General features: G+C 45.6%; 1 protein-coding gene across 1 annotated transcript in view; it reads left to right on the forward strand.

Annotated features, from left to right (window-relative positions):
* SZT2 (SZT2 subunit of KICSTOR complex) overlaps positions 1–7,351 on the forward strand; it is a 606,663-nt gene extending 599,312 nt beyond the window's left edge. Inside the window, exons 72-75 of the mRNA XM_069227802.1 lie at positions 2,687–3,176; positions 4,131–4,247; positions 6,207–6,275; positions 6,619–7,351. Of these exons, the coding sequence (XP_069083903.1) occupies positions 2,687–3,176; positions 4,131–4,247; positions 6,207–6,275; positions 6,619–6,762 (820 nt within the window). The 3' untranslated portion in view covers positions 6,763–7,351. The remainder of the gene's footprint in view (positions 1–2,686; positions 3,177–4,130; positions 4,248–6,206; positions 6,276–6,618) is intronic.
* Positions 7,352–20,583: the final 13,232 nt, after the last annotated feature.

Raw genomic sequence — 20,583 nt, forward strand, 5'->3', positions numbered from 1 at the left:
TAGCAGCACTGCAAATGTAGATGCTCATCCCACACCCATTCTGCTATAACAGAAAGTGGCAATGCACAGCAGCTGATAAAAGGGGACAACAGCCCCCTTGAGTGTCAGACACATGAATTTTAGAACTCCAGACGTTCTACTTCATCATTCCCCATCCTTTACCCAAAAAAAGCAATGGCATTCACTGAAGTTAAGCTACTAGACAGAGTCAAAACTTTCTACGTACATTAACTCGGCTCAGCCTGCAGCAGCCCCCTCATCTCAGGGTCTGACCCCTTCTATCATACCACCTCCGCTTTCCACTATGTGAGCTAGCTTCCAATGCATGGGCCATATACTTACAAACGTGCCTCCCTAGGTCCTACATTTATTCACACTGACTCCCCACTACCTGGCAAAGGAACCGAATGTAGCTCCTGTCAGCTCCCATTTGCTGATTCGCCGGTCACTTGAAATTGTTTGTTTGATAAAATAAATGCCTCTAACCAATCCCAATCTTGCTGTGCACCGAGAGTCTGGAAATCCATTCCCCTCCACACGTCATTGCCAGCTTTCAAAAACCAACTTAACCTCCTTCTCAACCAGTGCAGTTTGCTGAGGATTAGTGTTCTTTGGTTATCAAATGTTTATGCTCGACCAGTTACTTTCACACACACTTGCTGCAGTACTTTTAACACTGAAAAGTACAAATTCACCTTACTTTACTGCGGCCGAGTACCCGCTTCACCTCTCCTTGTTCCATACAAGATCACTCTCTTACACTGTGAGCAGCAATGATTTTGATAAATAGAAGGGCTTTTTATTATTTCATGGACCACTTTAAAGTGTTCTGCGGTTCAGAGCTCAGTGTTCCCTTAAGGGTTGTGCACTGGTCTCCTTTGCTTAAATAGTGCTCCATGCTTAGAGTATACATTTTAAAAGGTGGTCACACCAACTGACATTGCACATTAGAGCTTGTAAGATTGTAGATATGTGTGTTACCATTTATACTTTTATGCTATTGTTTAAAAAGTCTAATATTATTTTTGATTGTTGTTAAATTGGGTGCTATTAGCTTATATTGGTATGCTCTTCGTTTATGTACTGCCTCTGTTTACCCGTAAGGTATCTTATGTAAAGCACTCTGAGACTCTAGGGCCTCTAAAATATAAAGGTAGTTTTTAGTTTATTAAATAAATTATAGAAGTTACTTTGAAGATAGGAATGTTTAACAGCTTTAAGAATCCTATAACTTTTGCATTTCTGAGGTTATAGATTTGCAGTTATGTTCCAGAAAAAAATTAACATCTTTAAAAAAAAACTCATAAAAGGTGACTCTAACAAAGATCGAACTAAAATAAAACCATTTAAATAAACAGTATCAGGAAACAGGGTCAATTTTTAGAGGCGTTTTCCAAAATTTGCCATTTGCAAAAGTCCATGTATAAATACATGCCTCATTTTTTGACATTCTTTTTCTATTAAGACCTTAGGGAGCCGCCATAGGTTTGCTGAGAGAAAGTCTGTGCCAAACAAGTCTGGTATTATCCACAGATAACTGGCCTTTGAGAAAGATTACTTGATCTGATTGGAGTCTTGTTTTAATCAATCTTGTCGGTCGTCATACCAACTCTTAAGCCTAAATTTTACATTTTTTAGTGATGAGCAAAATCAACCTATTCTTAAAAACCTTTAGCAACTTGTTCGCCTAGTTTTCGTATAACTACAATAAAATCTTAAAGTGAGCTAAAGACTTTTCCTTTTTGTTACAAAATAAATCCTGAAAGGGCAAATTCGCCTTGGAGGCACTCAATAAAAAATCCAACAAGTAAACCTGCTGGCCAGAGATGTAGCCAATATTTAAATCTGAAATAACTTTAAAATAGTTTCTTCAACTTCATTAGCTGACATTTGTTTTTTTGCTAGGCACATGAATTATGATGTACACTTAATAACATAACTGAAGTTGCTATATTTGTTACCAGTTCTCCAATTGCCATTCTAATATTGGGGACTGTTATTCTTAAATAATTCACAAGATGTTTCTGTGATCATTTGGCACCAACAAAATACATTACTTTTCAATTTGTGGTAGTATAGCTCCCTAGCACAATAAAAGACGTAATGTTCACATCTGAACTATTGTAGGCCAAATAAATATTATCTCTAAATGTCATAAAGAAGCATTTGGGTATCAATTGAATTATTAGATTACACATAATTGCAAATTAATGTGGCCGTGGTGTCTATCTAACATTGGTTGTTCATGGAATATAGTATGCAATGACAGAAATATTAGCAAATGATGTGAAATGCTGTTTTTGGAATTTGAAATTCCATCTAATCTTCATTGAACTTTAAATTATTCTAGTTCAGTTTATTGAGAGGGAAGGCATTTGAATAGCAGGATAGGCACTTACATGGTTGTGACATTTTAGTAGTGTAGGAAGCAATGGAGTTCTTTTCGGACTTGTGACCCCGTGGCTAGCACAGGGTAAGCCATTCTCTTTAACCTATGAGCTCCTGCATTCTTGTCTCCTCACGCCAGATACAGCAACATCTCATCAAACTGTGCTTCCTTATCTTCCTTTAGCTGTGTCTTCCTTCCTGTTGTCTGTTGATGTGCTTATGAACCCTAAACCCCATTATCTTCCAGGCTGTACAAGTTTGTGGTCATGAACCCTAGCTTGCCTCTTCTCTTCTCCAGACTTTGCTTCTACGTGATCATGACCAGTCAGAGGGAGCTGTTCCCCCGTCTCACTGCTGACATGCGTCGCTTCAAGAAACTACCACGCATGCACAAGGACCCCCTGGAGCCACTGATGGGCAAAGGCTCTTGGGAGGCAGACGATTCCGAACCAGAAAAGAAGGCTGATGCGGATCTCTGGGAGGAGGTAGATGACGGCAGCGAGTTCTATGCGGGTGGCTCGCAGGTAAAGATGGGCCCAGGTTTGTTCTACACGTCTCCACTATTCCCGCTTCTAGCCTCAGAGGTGACTTCAGCCCAGAAACAACTCACTAGCCTTGTACAGCTTGCCAAGCGCCACTGCCGCAGAGACAATCTATGGAAGCGCCTCTTTTTGCTGGAGCCCCTTGCAGCGGACAAACTCAAGTTGGGAAAACTCTCCCTGCAAGAACTGGAAGAACTATTGGAGGCGGTGCACTGCAAATCAATCTCTGAAATCGACCTGCAGCTGGTAAGAGGGGATGGAGGACATGGCCACCTTTACACTGGCCCCACACACGACAAGTGGGAAAAGGACAGAGACAGGTAGAATTAAGCAAGTGTGCTGCAAGTATAACTCTGAGATAGTCCTCTGGAGACTCAGAGATGCAGAATGAGTACAGAGATATATTGATGGTGCCTTCCAACTGCAACATTGCCACTGTCACTGTGATAAGCACTCTGCTTGAGAGTACGGGGACACCCCAGAGGATTATAGATGTATTCCATCAACTAACATGTCCACCTCTGAAACTGATCTACAGCTGGTAGAATAGGTGAAGCCTCTACTGAACATCACCATTCCCGCAGGGATTGCTATTACACACCTCAGTAGTCCCACGGGTGTTACTATTACCACCTTAGGACTCATTTTATTGACTCAGTAGTTCCACAGATGTTTCTCTTGCACACCTGAGTGGGACTCATTTTGTTGAACTCACGAGATGAAAAATTAAGTAGACGAATTGGGATTGAAACCTGTGATCTTGAGGTTACACACCGATCCCTGTGTATGATCATTAGTCGGATGAGTGATTTACCAGGTTACAAAGCGGTCAACGGGTGGAGACCGATCAATCAGTTATGAATCACTAATAGTCATATTGATGAACATGAGAGTAGTGGGTCACAAAACTAGCAGATTTGGGTACCTTAAGGAAAATAAGACGCAGTAAGTTAAAAGTTTTAGGAAACTTTAGACGGTGCACAGCTACTAGACGTCAAGTGCCTAGACCACAGGAAAACAGACCACCAGCTAGGTGGTTTAAAATATCTTCAGATTACACTCCTACTTTGTGCAGCCATTGCTAAGGTTGATTCCTACCATTGGCAATGACTGACCTTCACCTCTGTGAAATATTTATTTTATTTTTGTTGTAGTTTTGTATTCAACAGAGCTGATGCTACTTTCTCCCTTGCCCTGCAGGACTTTCTACTGACTATGAACGTCTCCTGGTACCAAAGTCTGATTAAAGTGCTTCTGAACCGCTTCCAGCAGAGCTGCCGGCACTTCCACAGCACAGACACTGGGACACAGTACTTGGTAAGACCTTGTGGTGGCACTTCAAGTGCAAGACGTCGGGTCTTATTGTGAATTTCTATGATTTTCCAGAGAGTGCGATTGATGACTCATTTCTGTAAGAGTGTGACTGAATCTTGTTTCCGTTGACGTGTTATTGGTTTCCCATGTCCGTGTGAGTATGGTTTGCCATCCTGTGGGGGCTGTTATTCATTTCTCATCTGCTTGCAAGGGGTACAAAGTGTATGTCTGAAATGAGTGACTACATGACTGACATCTCATTTCCTTGAAAAGCATAGTTAGTTTGTTGTTCACATGAAGGATGTGACAGCATTTTGTTTTCCAGTGGGATTCTCTTTTCCTTGGAGGATGTGCTTGCTGACTTACTTCTGGGTGTCCATGATTGGTTTCTTCTTGGAGGACATTATTGCTTTCTCATTTCCCTTAAGGGTGGAACTACATCACATTTGCCTTTTGGTACCATTGCTTTCTCATTTCTTATGCACATTTGATCTGTTTTCTGTTAACCTGTTGGTATGTTGTTTTTTTTGCTTCCCTGTTTCCTTGGAAGCTGCAAATGCTTTCTGGTTGCCTGGTGGGGGGGATTCTTTTTTAATCTTCCCAAATAAGTGACTGTTTTCCTGTTTCTATATAGTTGTGATTTTCTCTGAAAGTTGTGATTGCTTTCTTATTTCTGGGCGAATGTGATTTATATCTTGTTTACCTGCCAGTAGTGATTTGCTTCTTGTGTACTTGGTTGCAGTGATTTGTGCTAGTTTCTCAATTAAATGATGGATTTAATGATTATTCTATTTACTTGAAGCAGGCTTGGCCAACTACTTGTAAGTATTTATGCTGTGTGCAACATGTGCAACATGGCCAACTGAATTATAAGATGTTGCTTTGTTCAATTTACATGTGTGTATCAGTGTAGAACAAATGTGTATTTGAGATGAAAATGTGTTTTTAGAAATTATAAGCTGAGATTTTGTTTTAGGAAAATGGGTGCGTTATCATTTTTTTTTCTTAATGATATTTGAGTGACAAATCATGTGGCCTAGGGGGGATGTATTAGTAATATTATTAATTTGATACCAGATACATTGCAGCTAAGATTATGTATTGCTGACGTAGGGGCGTTCCAGGTTGGCCAAAGTTTTTTTTTTTTTTTTTTTTTTTTTTGCATTATGCTGGCAACCATGCCTGATACACTGGAATGATCACTGCTGGTAATCTTGCATATGGTGGTCACTAATACAATCTCGAATGATGTGGTTATTATTGCAACTCTAATACTGTTAGTAGCTCAGGATGATTTCATTGAACATAAGTAGCTCTTATTACAGAAAAGGTTTGAGACCCCTGCCCTGGAGGGTATGATTTGTAACTTGTATTTTTGAACAATGTGTAGGTTTTTAATTATCCTGTGGGTATGATTGATTTTTCATTTGCTTGGAGAGCATACACTTACTTTTCAGATTCCTTTAGGAGTGATACATTGTGGTTTTGTGGGCTCCGACACTGTTGTTTGTAGAAGGGTTGGGAAAGTTTCTCATTTTGTGGTGTATCATTTATTTGATAGAGACAATTGGGTTGTCCTTGATTTGTGTATGTGGTTTGCAACTTGTTTTCCTCTGGTTCTTTTTGACTTCTTGTATCTGGGAGAGTGCAATGGGTTTTCCATTTTCCTGTTGCTGTGATTCGGTTTCCCTTACTTTGAGGCCATGGTTGACTGGATTCCCCTTTTTGATGGGTACCTTTGATTGCTTATTTTTAATAAACTGTGCTTGTTTTTTAATTTCTCTTGTAAAGATGGTTATTTTCCTTTTACCCCGTGATTGAGAATAGTATCTAATTTATTTGCAGGGGGTACTTGATTTGTTATTATTGTTATTTGACTAGGTATATTTTCATTTAACTATGGGTGAAGTGATTGTATCATTTTCATGTAGATGATTTGATTATCATATTCTACCCTGGCAGGTGGTGCTGAATCAAAAGTTTACAGACTGCTTTGTTCTTGTGTTTCTGGACTCGCATTCAAGTAAAACGGTAAGCTGGGGCAGGCCTGCCAATCATAGAAGCTTCCTGTCCTTCAGAAATTGCAATGTTATTGGCCATCAATATTGACTTCAAATATCTCCTAAAGGGTCTGCCACGACTCATTCAGACGGTCTTCCGTTTTCATTCGCCCTCCTTTCCCAGCTGCTGTATTCCTTTCTTCCTCCAAGGACTCACTGTCTTACCTTTTCATTTGTTGTAGGCTCCATTTCCTCCTACCAAGGCACTTGTTTTCTTCCTCTCTTCCCTCCTAGGACTCCTACAGACTCACCATCTTCCTGTTTTGTTCAATGTAGGGTCTTCCAGCCCCTAATGTTGTTTGCTTTCCTCGCAGAGCCTGCAGGTCGTGTTCCGAGAGCCGTTCCCTGAGCAGCCGTCGAATGGCGAGAGCCCCCTACCACAGCTAGTATCAACCTATCATCACCTGGAATCGGTCATCAACGCTGCTTGTTTCAACTTGTGGACGTGCCTTTTGTAGGCCTGCTCCAGGTCCAGAAGCATGGACCTGCTTCCTGTATCACTCTTGGGGCCAATGCACTCCATCGAACCTTTGTGGGGCACTTGTGGCACATCACTTTCGGATTGTGAGGCGCTTGCCTCGCTGACACTGGAGTCAATCGCCTAACTACTGAATGTATGCATTTGGACACCCCAAAAAGAGGATAAGGATCGGGTATCCATCAGCACATGTCACTGACAACACTGTCTATCCCTGGAGACTAACCATATTGGAGGTTCCAGTTTTCAGGCACCATGAGGGCCGGTGTAGTAGGACCTACACATGCACAAGACTCCCTCATGCAATGATAGGTGCCCAGCGTCCCTATTCCAGTCTGCCACCAGACATCCAACGAGATCCCAGATCCAACTAGCAATGAAGCGGGTGACATTGTACAAGTACAAGAGAACGCCACTGAATTGTGGGTAATTGAGGAATATCATCCAATGCCTTCACTACTTTTGTTAATTTGTAATATTTGAAATGATGAGCTGGATTTGTAAAATTATAAAGTGGGAAAATGCTTGATTTTATGATAATGTATATTTAATAAAGAAATCTAATGGAATATTGCTCTGTGTTTTAAATCGAAAGAGGGGTGTGAGCGATTTGCCTTCAATCTTATGCCTGGTTAAATGGATAAATCCCAAGAGGTTCTATGGGCTTCTCTGCACCAGTCACCTGTCGTCCTTAATAACTCAAGATGTCATGCTACATGTAAAGTCCCACCTTGCAGCATGAATCTAGTGTGCAATCATGTGTTCTGCATATTCATGCCATCCAGGAGTTGAGTCCAGAAATGTGATGTAGTTTTCTTTAATAGTTAAAATCCTGAGTATCAAACACAGATGTGTTAATAAGAAGTTTCCATTCTTAATGCCAGGTTTTCCATAATGGGCTAGGTATGTGTGTGTGTATATGAATATAGATATACATATGTGTGTATTTATCAGGCTTTGGTCATCCTTACTCGTACATGCATCCGTACATCCATGGCCATCCTTACTCGAACATGCATCAGTACATCCTCGACTATCCTTACTCATTTACGTGTCCGTACATCCATTACCGCCTTACTGGTATATGCGTCAGTACATCCTTGACCACATGTTCATCCCCTTTGGAATGGCAAGGGCACAATACAGCACAGCAAGAGTCTCCTTCCCTACAGTGTTATAACCGCTCCATGAAAACCCCGACAGTACTGTGCAGCCGCCTGGCCCTCACAACTGTCTCTGCCCCTCGGTCCCTGCCCTCCTCTCACACACCCTCCGACCATAGGCTCTGACCGCCTGCACTCCAGCACCAGTTCATACCCTCCACCTATCGTGGCACCCCATGAGCGACCTGCCTATTCCTCTGCTTTCACGCTGTGCAGCCACTACACTGGCCCCCTTGGCTACAATCCTTCTTCATCTGCCTGAAGCCCCATAACTTTGGTTAGAGCCCTAGAATGCCACTCTGTTCTTGCACTCACTGACAATGAGCAAATGGCCTTCTCTCCAAAGCCGGTCTCTCTCAACAGTCCTACCTCACCTTTTCACTTTACCCTCTGACAGATACCTCGCCATGGAACTGGGACAGGAAGACGACAGAAAAGGTTTAGGAGGCTCTCCAAACATCTAAGCCAACAAAATGCTCACTCTACCTGCCACATAGAGAAAATGGGTGAGCAGCAGGAGTCCCACAAGGAAATCTGCTGTGACATCCAAGACAGAAACCAAAGACTCAGATTTGCTAAGACTTTGCGTTTGTGTGCTGTAGAGCAGTCTATGCTATTTACTGTCGTCACAGCACAAAAACCCTTTGTGGCGATTACTGCTAACCCAGCCAGAATGGAATGAATGCCTTCTTGAAGCAAGTACATAAAAAGGGAAAATGTGTTAATTTCTCCAAAAGAAAAAATGCATTGCATGTGTGCTGCACACATCCATTGCTTGGGAACCGTCTGTTTGTCTAGGCATAAGGATCTGTCCTGAAGCGGTATACAAATTCTATGCACCATGGTGTGAGCCAGCCTCATGGGTGACACCAGCATTAGGGCAATCTTTCTAGCTATGGCACTGTGCTGACCATCAGGTTCAGCACGCCGCCTTAGATGAAGGAAAGACTTCGCTGGAAGCAGAAAAGCAAGCAATGGTTCCAGGAGCTTGAGAAGAGCAGCAAGGAAGGCTGTTGCTGCGGAATATGCCAAAGTCAAATGTCTCTGCCTCTTAGGTACTCATCACTCTGGAAGGACTGCATGATAGCAAGAAGACAGGAATCAAAGTACTCCTGCGCTACGAGACAAATCTCTGAATATGTCACCTACATAATGGACATCACGCGGTTGGCCCACAGCAAGAACTGCAAAGAACTGCACATCACCCCGGTGGGGCAGCAGAAAACCAAATGCTGTGTCCAAATGGAAGACAGGAAGGTGGTACCACCAAGATTCGGAGACCTAGCAAGGGAGAAGAGAGGAGGAGATGGCCTGCCTACCACAAAACCCTCAAACAACTGTGCACTGGTGACAGGAACATCTGAGCTCATGGCCAACACCTTTTAAAGGAGATGCAAGAGCTGTAGAGGAAGGTTTGTTGTTCTCCAGCCAAAGACATCCGAGGGCTGACAGCATGCTCTTTAACTGAGTGATGATGCAAGCAGCCTACCTGGTGTAAGGTGGCACAGAGGCCCACTCACCAGGGAACCACCCTGGTCCCTTTCTGGATGAATGCCAAAACTGTCCCAACCCCATCCTTGAGGTTGCAGGTCTCCTAACAATTTCTGTAATAAACATCTCAAATGTTCTTTCCCTTCCTTCAACAAGGATGAGGTGACAGTACAGCGGCTTCTACGGAGTTTGTACCAAGAGGGTGAAATAGGGGTGTGGGTAGAGGGGTAAGTTGAATTTATTCCCCTCTTTGGGACAGAATCCTTACGCACACATTAACACAGGAAACCATTGCCTTCCCCGCGCTGGCTAGAGTTCACAACGGGAAGGTAATAAGGGCCCATTTACCCCTTCATATTAGGACTGGCCGGGTGACTCCCCTCTGCAGTGACCTACAGTCCCACTCCAGCTGAAGCACATGAGGGGGTGAAGAGGTCCTCCTGAGAAACACAGGCAAGGCCAGGCGACAGCATCATGCTGGTGGTGATCCCTGGCTCCAAACTGCAATCCTGAGGGGCACTCCATAGGACAAGAACTGTCTGCTATACATTAAATAAAGGAAAGTAATCTCAACTACAAACCAGGGACCGGCAGAGTTTCCTGCAGGTGCCACAAAAGAAGGTGGCTGTGGTGGACGGGATATGGAAGAAAGACACTCATTGCTGTATAATAAACAAAAGTCTTTCTTCCCAGCTATTTGATGCAGGATAACTGCAGTTTTCCGCTCATGACTTGAGGACAGCAGGAGAAATAAAAAATTATGTTTGGTTACCATACTTGCATTACGTTGCATTAACATTGTTTTTTATCTAAGACTACATTTCACATCTCCTGTGGATGGGTGGGTGGGTGGGTGAGAGGCAGCACGATTTTATCCGGCTCTCCTTCCTTGCTCCCCTTTCCTCCTCCTTGCACGCAGGGTGGAAAGTGTGGCATCGTGTTTCTGGAAGCCTGTGGCTGCTGCCTTGGGTTCTTGTGAGGCCCCTCTTCCTAGAACACCGGTTCCTGATCCAGACCCCAACACTGATCAGGATGTTCAGGGCTCAAGTCCCAACGGGACATAGATCAAGGGGGTTCAACTTCCTGAAGTTGTGGAGCACATTCAACAAACGGTGGGTTTCTAGGATCATGAATGGGATGCTTTCGAAGGGATGGAAGTATGTTGCCAGGACAGGCTTTCCACGGTTTTCGGAAAACACTACAAGTTAGACTTCCATAAAGGCTATCCTCAAATCCATAAGGTCATCACTACTTTGTGAGCATCCCTCTTCCTCATCTTCGACTTCTGAAGAATCCTGGTTTCCAGTTCTTATGGATAAGAAGTTTGAAGGGGCTACTGAGTACAAATCAAACGGGTACACTGTTCCAAGAAGAAATGTGTAAGCAGGACTCCACTAGGCACAACACAAATTAGAAGCAAGAGCCCTCACACATCCATTGGATGTCATGCTTCATCATAGGGCGTGTTCCTCGTCAGACTGGCCCTGCAATATCTGATGGGCCCCTCAGGGGGGCTCCTTGCTGGAGATCTTGACCAGTGGTGCGTGCTGTGATTAAAGCGACATGGGATTGAACTCTGACCTACGTCCTGAGAGGAGCTAAAGAGAAAGGGATAAAAATGTCTCGAGACCCTCAAGAAATCTAACCTTTTTATTGGGTCACGGGGTCTTTGTCAAGGTTAAAAAGCATTCAGGAGTGGAATGGAAGTGATGTTCCAGCACTCAACCATGATAAAGGGGTGACAGGGAACTTCCCTCAATCACTTGTCTGGGTCAACATGTTTCACCCCCATCCAGTCCCTACAGATCTAATGGCGTTTCATCAGTACCAAAACAAAAGAAGTTGCCTATTCCACGCTATATATCAGAAAGTGTAATGTCCGTATGTAAAAAGAAGTATCAACTTACTAAAGATCTATGCACCTAACAATCTAGGTAGACGGGTGCCTGTGAAGAGAGCAAACGTAACAAAACAAACATGAATATGTTGCAAATAGATATAAAATTGAACACACAAAAAAGTGTTGTGGCACTCAGTGATGATGTTCTGCCATGCTAAGTGAGAAGGTAACAACTGCTTACCATCCTTAACTGGGGATGGTGCTGCATGGGATAATGCACACCGAGGACTATTGTCGTCTCTACTGTCCAGCTCAGTGGTAGGGGTACATCTGTGTGCATTAGAAAAGAGATCCACACACCTAACACAATTAACCTAGATAGCAGTTGTCCACATAAATAACAGGTGGCAGAACCTCATGTTATACCCCAATTCGTCACTGTAATAAAAGTCGAAGTCAAATAGTAGGTAAGTGACTTGGCAAGTGTTGAGGCAGGTTAGCAAACCATGTACTCATGAAATGCCAAAAAAGGGGGTAAGTCTGAGTCAATCGGGATATCGTATGGGACATGAAACAGGCCTGTGACTCACTCTAACCAAACGAAGTCCCATGGGTGTGGTGAATAAAGCGACCATATTATGCAGATTAGGGGTGGGAGTCCTACACAGGAGGCCTACCCGCCAGCCACAAAACACCAAGCTAAAGGGGAAACCAGTGTTCTCTCCTGAAATCATCATCATCAAAGTGGTCGTTATAGAGGGGTAAATACCCATCAAATCTAAGAGCGGGTGGTCGTCAGTGCCGAAAAATACACTCGCGGATTTCCATTTGTATGGAAAAGGATATTGGAAAACGCCGACGAGTGTGGGAGCAAAAGTGGAGCACAATGCAATCACGAAACCGGTTACAACCCCGTAGTTCCTGTACGGGACTCAAATTAGTCTAGAAAACAGAGTATAGAGTCAAAAGCACTTACAGTGGGCGAAGCTACTTACAGTTTAGTTCGAAAGTCCTGGGCAGGAAACCTACCTGCCGGCCGCACTTCCCGAAATTTGTGGGGGGGACGCGACCGGAGAGTTGAATCTCAAAGTCCCCCACCGGTGCTCCAATCAAGGGCGATGAAGCGTCATGTGGACGCAGTGGCAATAAAACCCAGCCCCCAAGTCCTAGAAACAGACGAGTGGTCAGTGTCTCATTCATTTATTCCAAAAAGGAAATAGAGAAGGGACTTGGTAATAGAATGGTGGGCAATGGTCATCAAAAAAACAAAATGGGACCAGAAACACAGGGATAGTGGAAAACGGCAAAGTACAAAAGGTAGACAGAGACTGGCCTCACATACCATCTCTATGACTCCAGACCACCCACATCCCGTACCTACCGGTAGTGGGACACAGCACATTTCTAACTTTAATACCACAGTGATATAGAACATATATATTGATTGAGGTCCCAGACACAATATAAGGCATCTGTAGAGAACCTCAAACAAATGTGCCACCGTCCGCAAAGTTAAAGGTCATGTAGAGATTGAGGGAAGCAAGAAAAACATGTAAAAAAAAATATATATATATTAATGTGCCACCAAAGTTAAACTTAAAGGTCATGTGTGTGAAATAAAGGGAAGCGATGAAGAACTTGTTGGAGTGATGGTAGGATTTCCTGATGATGCACTTGGAGGATGCACGCTTTCACATACATTAGGACTATCATCACTTTCTAAAACTTGCGGTGGGTTCCTAGCATCACCTCTCCAGATTCCTTCCCTGTGGTCTGGCATATGCTTCTTGAGTCTTCACAAAGCTATGGCTCATGTACCTTCACAACTTGTAGGTATATAAATGTTCTCTTATATAATTGACAGACTAATTTGTACCTTCTTTGTTTAACTATATTTTAAAGAGGAGGGATTAGAAGTGATTAGGTTTCACTCACCGTCCCAGACATCTGAATGTTGAAAAACAAGAGAGGACCCCTACTGTGCCACACCTATCTCCCTTTACCTGCCCAAGGGGGTCACCTTATGGTGTTTAAAGGACTTTAACCCACTGGGATTCCAAGTGGCATGCTTCATTATAGTCTTCGCCCAGATACCTAATGTGTCTGGGCGGGCTGAACCTTGGTAAGCAGGGAAGCTAGATGTAAAGTAGTCTGGGTGCTCTGAGGTTAATTTCATTTTCAAAGGGTAACCTGACAGAGTTTACACAGGATGGGATATGCACCAAAGACACTCTCCCTTTCTCTGTTTTGAAAGTCTTCAAAAATGTTATTATGTTTACAAAACACTGTGTTTTCCCTCAGTACCCCTAGGAATCTGCATTCCTTTCCCTTTCCACTGCCCTTTAGCCCTTCCCATGCACCCTTGCTACGCCCCTAATAATGATATGCTTCATTTCGCCAAATGGGTCAGTATGTATAAATATGGTAAGTGAGAGTTTCACAAATTGTATGCAAGCAAATATTTAATATACTGACGAAAGCCAATTAGCCTGGAGATGGCTGCAACATGTTGACCCAGGGATATGAAGGATACTAATTTCCTTTGGTTTAGCCCCACCTGTTTTTAATTCTGTCTAGGTTCCCCTTGAAAATAAAATGAATCCTCAGGACACCCTAGACTATTTTAAATCAAGAACCCATTGCATGGCACTGGGAAATCCCAGGTGTTGCGAGTCCTTTTTACACCATAGGGTGACCCCCTTAGGCAGGTAAAGATACAAAGCACAATAGGTGTTGCCTTCTATTTTTAAAGCTTCTTTTTAAAGACAGAATTAGCCACCCTGTCAGCTCTCATCTTCTGGAACTAGTGTTTCTATTGAACTTTGAGGAGTATCACCTTGTGCCGGGTCAGGACTGTCAGTTAATTCGAGGTTTGTTTAAGACCACCATCAGCCCTTTCTTCCTACCAGAGAATAGAATTCACAGTCTGCAAACTCATCTCAAGTAATTTTCAACTCACCCTTCTTTCAGCCTGTAACAGGGACCGGTTTTGGGTCCAAGGTCTTATTTTAGCCACCACTGCAGTGGTTCAATGGGCTCTGCTGCACCTGAAGCCTTAGTGGTTCATGGAGTCTGGACTTCCTAGACTCTGACGCTCCCATTTTAGTGACCATGGCATTTTCCCAGGTTTTAGGATGGTGGTTGGTTCTAACACTCTATTGGTCCCTCCAGCTCAGGTATTCCGCCAAAGGGATCCCAGCCATTGGGGGCAGAAAGCCACTTTAGAAGTTCAGGAGTTTCAGGGTCATTGGTCCCACAGGGTAAGTCTCAACTTTTTGAACTGGAGAGAGCTCTCTACCATTCATCACTCTCTCTTGGGATTTCCTCCCCCCTCTCAGGGCCAGGCATTTTATGTCCAGACAGATAATCAGTCGGCAAGAAGCAACATGAACTGCTGAAGTACAAGTCCTTCGTTGAGTGACCATATGATTATATGCAGAAGCCAACCTTTTTTTCCCTCTTCAGGCCACTTATCTGTTAGGGTTAGAGAAGTAGGTAGCTGAACACCTCAGAAGGTCATTGGAGATGCTTGAGCTAGTAATGGACGGTTAGGCCAGCCCTGGCTGGACCTTTTTCCCTTGGATGACACTTCTCTTTCCGAGTTCTGCTTGGATGTTTGGTGTGTGAAGGCCCCATCTCTGTCATGGCCTCTACGACTGTTCTATACTTTACCTACCATTTCGCTGCTCCCCATAGTGGTGAAGAAGCTTCAGAAGGAGAGGGTGTCTGTGATCTTGATAACTCCCTTTTGATTTGGCGTCCTATTTCCCAAGCCTTTTACCGTTAGCAGTGGCGCCTCTATTTCATCTTCTAGAAAATCCTTCTCATCCTTAGTATCACAACCTCTCCTTTGGAACACTGCACTGCCTTCCATCGTTGCTTGGAGGTTGACCAGCTAGGGTTACAGTCTCAAGGTCCAAGGTGTGCAATTGGCCACTGAAGGCTGCATGGAAGCCATCCTCCTTTGCCTGTTGTGTGAAACACTGGCTACTTTTTGAATCCTCGTGTTGCATGAATGATAACTTCAATTCAAGATTGTGTAATATTTGTCCCATAATAGATTTCCAGGAGGATGTTTGTTGAAAGGGTCTGACTCCTTCCATGTTAGGACTTAATGGGCAGTGGTTTGAACTTTTCAGTCTCTTCCAGAATCACGGTCTCCAGTAGTTCTGTTAGGCACATGACTTAAGGGTTTCTGCAACAAAATCCCCACCCTTAACTCCCCTCGTCCTCTGTTGGATTATCCCATGGTTTTGCAAGATTCCCATTTTGAGCCTCGGAAATCTGCTTCTTTTTCGTGGCTTTCTGTGAATGTTTCTTTCCTGGTTGCCATTACTTTGGCCCATATGTTGGGGGAATTGAGGTCTTTGGACATTTCCGCTTCCTAATTAAGGTTTTTTTCCCAATCCAGTGGTTTATGACCTGGGCCAGGCTTCACCGCTAAGAATACTTACCAGTTTCATTAGTCTCAGGCAATTGGGCACCTGCTTCTCACCCTGAAGGGATGAATAATTTGCATCACTCTTGATTCGCAGAGCCCTCTATAGGCCGGAGCAATGAAATTTGCACTTCAGAAGCCCTTAGTTACTTGAGACAGCTTGTAGGGGTAGGAAGCCCTCTTCTGCTACATTGAGTTGTGAGGTTGGATGGCTATAGTCCAGGTCTGTTTGTCCCTCTAGAAAGTTCCTCTGGTGGAGGGGACGGTGGGGGGTGGGGGGGCTAAAGATTCACTCCATTAGGGGTACGGTTTATTCTTGGGAGGAAGCTTGTAGGTTTTATTTCTAAGCGCAGCTACTTGGGCTTACACTTTTGTTTCTCACTACGACTGGATGTCTTAGGTTCAGGTAGTGGGGCTTATGGTGCTAAGTTTATGGGTGCTGCTTCGGTTTAGACACCTATTGTACTTTTTCTTTTCAATAAATTACTGCATCCTTGGCTGTTCTTACTTTGGTTCCTCTCTTCAGCTTTGGCTGTTCCCGCTCTGGTTCCTCTCTCCAGCTTTGGCTGTTCCCGCTCTAGTTCCTCTCTCCAGCTTTGGCTGTTCCCGCTCTGTCCTCTCTCCAGCTTTGGCTATTCCTGCTTGTAAGGAAATGGCTCCCTGTTGCAGTTACCCCCCACTATTTGCCTGATACTGATGCTGACTTGACTGAGAAGTGTGCTGGGACCCTGCTAACCAGGCCCTAGCACCAGTGTTTGTTCACCTAAAATGTACCATTGTTTCCACAATTGGCACACCCCTGGCACACAGATAAGTCCCTTGTAAAAGGTACCAGTGGTACTAAGGGCCCTGTGACTAGGGAAGGTCCCTAAGGGCTGCAGCATATGTTGTGCCACCCTAAGGGACCCCTCACCTAACACATGCACACTGCCATTGCAGATTGTGTGTGTTGGTGGGGAGAAAAAGGCAAAGTCGACATGGCATCCCCCTCAGGATGCCATGCACACAAAATACTGCCTGTGGCATAGCTAAGTCACCCCTCTAGCAGGCCTTACAGCCCTAAGGCAGGGTGCACTATACCACAGGTGAGGGCATAGCTGCATGAGCAATATGCCCCTACAGTGTCTAAGTCTATTCTTAGACATTGTAAGTACAGTTGTGGCCATATTAAGGCCCGTATTTATACTCCGTTTGCGCCAAATTAGCGTCATTTTTTTCGACGCAAATTCGGCGCAAAACTAACGCCATATTTATACTTTGGCGTTAGACGCGTCTAGCGCCAAAGTATGGGCAAATAGCGTCATTTTTTTGCGTGAACGCCTTCCTTGCGTTAATGAGATGCAAGGAAGGCGTTCCCGTCTAAAAAAATGACGGCGACGCAAATGCGTCGTATTTATACTCCCAGGCAAAAATCACGCCCGGGAGTGGTCGGGTCAAAAAACCCCGCATTTGCGCCACTTTTTAACGCCTGGGTCAGGGTAGGCGTTAAGGGGCCTGTGTGCTCAAAATGAGCCCACAGGTGCCCTCCCATGCCCCCAGGGACCCCCCCTGCCACCCTTGCCCACCCCAGGAGGACACCCAAGGATGGAGGGACCCATCCCAGGGACATTCAGGTAAGTTCAGGTAAGTATAATTTTTTATTTTTTTTAATTTTTTTTGGTGGCATGGGGGGCCTGATTTGTGCCCCCCTACATGCCACTATGCCCAATGACCATGCCCAGGGGACATAAGTCCCCTGGGCATGGCCATTGGGCAAGGGGGCATGACTCCTGTCTTTACTAAGACAGGAGTCATTTAAATGGCGTCTGGGCGTCGAAAAAAATGGCGCAAATCGGGTTGAGGCGATTTTTTTGCCTCAACCTGACTTGCCCCATTTTAAGACGGCCTAACGCCATTTTCCCCCTACGCCGGCGCTGCCTGGTCTACGTGGTTTTTTTCCACGCACACCAGGCAGCGCCGGTCTGCTAGCGCCGGCTAACGCCATTCCATAAATACGGCGCCCGCATGGCGCTTCAGAATGGCGTTAGACGGCGCAAAATTTTTTGACGCTAAACTGCGTTAGCGCAGTTTAGCGTCAAAAAGTATAAATATGGGCCTAAGTATATGGTCTGGGAGTTTGTCAAAAACGAACTCCACAGCTCCATAATGGCTACACTGAATACTGGGAAGTTTGGTATCAAACCTCTCAGAATAATAAACCCACACTGATGCCAGTGTTGGATTTTATTACAAAATGCACACAGAGGGCATCTTAGAGATGCCCCATGTATTTTACCCAATTGTTCAGTGCAGGACTGACTGGTCTGTACCAGCCTGCTGCTGAGAGACGATTTTCTGACCCCATGTGGTGAGGGCCTTTGTGCTCTCGGAGGACAGAAACAAAAGCCTGCTCTGGGTGGAGGTGCTTCACACCTCCCCCCTGCAGGAACTGTAACACCTAGCAGTGAGCCTCAAAGGCTCAGGCTTCGTGTTAAAATGCCCCAGGGCACTCCAGCTAGTGGAGATGCCCGCCCCCTGGACACAGTCCCCACTTTTGGTGGCAAGTCCAGGGGAGATAATGAGAAAAACAAGGAGTCACCCCCCCAGTCAGGACAGCCCCTAAGGTGTCCTGAGCTGAGGTGACTCTTACTTTTAGAAATCCTCCATCTTGTAGAAGGAGGATTCCCCCAATAGGATTAGGGATGTGCCCCCCTCCCCACAGGGAGGAGGCACAAAGAGGGTGTAGCCACCCTCAAGGACAGTAGCCATTGGCTACTGCCCTCCCAGACCTAAACACCCCCCTAAATTCAGTATTTAGGGGCTCCCCAGAACCTAGGAAACTAGATTCCTGCAACCTGAAGAAGAAGAAGGACTGCTGACCTGAAGCCCTGCAGAGAAGACGGAAACACCAAGGGGCATATTTATACTCTGTTTGCGCCGGAATTGCGTCGTTTTTTTTACGCAATTCCGACGCAAAACTAACTCCATATTTATACTTTGGCGTTAGACGCGTCTAGCGCCAAAGTCCATGGAGTTTGCGTCATTTTTTAGCATGGACACCTACTTTGCGTTAATGAGATGCAAGGTAGGCGTTCCCGTCTAAAAAATTGACTCCGAGGCATGTGCGCCGTATTTACACTCCCGGGCAAAATTCACGCCCGGGAGTGGGCGGGTCCAAAAAAATGATGTACGGCCGCTTTTGCGCCGTTTTTTAGCGCCTGGACAAGGCAGGCGTTAAGGGACCTGTGGGCTCGGAAGGAGCCCAGAGGTGCCCTCCCATGCCCCTAGGGACCCCCCCTGTCACCCTTGCCCACCCCAGGAGGACACCCAAGGCTGGAGGGACCCATCCCAGGGACATTAAGGTAAGTTCAGGTAAGTACTTTTTTTAAAAAAAAATTGTGGCATAGGGGGGCCTGATTTGTGCCCCCCTACATGCCACTATGCCCAATGACCATGCCCAGGGGACAAAAGTCCCCTGGGCATGGCCATTGGGCAAGGGGGCATGACTCCTGTCTTTGCTAAGACAGGAGTCATTTCTATGGGGGTTGGGAGTCGAACAAAATGGCGCAAATCGGGTTGAGGCGAAAAATTTGCCTCAGCCTGACTTGCCCCATTTTTTGGCGCCCAAGCTCCATATCCCCATACGCCGGCGCTGCCTGGTGTACGTCGTTTTTTTCCACGCACACCAGGCAGCGCCGGCGGCTAACGCCGGCTAACGTAATTGATTAAATACGGCGCCCGCATGGCGCTTCAGAATGGCGTTAGCCGGCGCTAATTTTTTTGACGCAAAACTGCGTTAGCGCAGTTTTGCGTCAAAAAGTATAAATATGGCCCCAACTGCTTTGGCCCTACCGTCCTGTCTCCCCACTTCAAGAAAAACTGCAACAGCGACGCGTCCACCAGGGTCCGGCGACCTATGAAGCTTCAGAGGACTACCCTGCATCTAAAAGGACCAAGAACTCCTGAGGACAGCGGCCCTGTTCCAAAGAAACTGCAACTTTGCAACAAAGAAGCAACTTTTAAAGACCACACGTTTCCCGCCGGAAGCGTGAGACTTTCCACTCTACACCCGACGCCCCCGGCTCGACCTGCGGAAAACCAACACTACTTGGAGGACTCCCCGGCGACTGCGAGCCCGTGAGTAGCCAGAGTTGACCCCCCTGAGCCCCCACAGCGACACCTGCAGAGGGAATCCAGAGGCTCCCCCCTGACCGCGACTGCCTGCTTCAAAGAACCCGATGCCTGGGAAATCCACTGCACCCGCAGCCCCCAGGACCTGAAGGATCTGACCTCCAGTGCAGGAGCGACCCCCAGGCGGCCCTCTTCCTAGCCCAGGTGGTGGCTACCCCGAGGAGCCCCGCTCCCTTGCCTGCCTGCATCGCTGAAGAGACCCCTGGGTCTCCCATTGCAACCTATTGCGAACCCGACGCCTGTTTGCACTCTGCACCCGGCCGCCCCTGTGTCGCTGAGGGTGTACTTTCTGTGCCTGCTTGTGTCCCCCCAGTGCCCTACAACCCCCCCCCTGTCTGCCCTCCGAAGTCGCGGGTACTTACCTGCTGGCAGACTAGAACCGGGGCACCCCCATCTCAATTGGAGCCTATGTGTTTTGGGCACCACTTTGACCTCTGCACCTGACCGGCCCTGAGCTGCTGGTGTGGTAACTTTGGGATTGCCCTGATCCCCCAACGGTGGGCTACCTTGGACCCAACTTTGAACCCTGTAAGTGCTTTACTTACCTGCAAAACTAACCAATACTTACCTCCCCCAGGAACTGTTGAATTTTGCACTGTGTCCAATTTTAAAATAGCTTATTGCCATTTTTGCCAAAACTGTACATGCTATAGTGATGATTCAAAGTTCCTAAGATACCTGAGTGGAAAACCTTTCATT

This window comes from Pleurodeles waltl, chromosome 4_1, assembly GCF_031143425.1.
Source record: "Pleurodeles waltl isolate 20211129_DDA chromosome 4_1, aPleWal1.hap1.20221129, whole genome shotgun sequence".
Classification (NCBI taxonomy): domain Eukaryota; kingdom Metazoa; phylum Chordata; class Amphibia; order Caudata; family Salamandridae; genus Pleurodeles; species Pleurodeles waltl.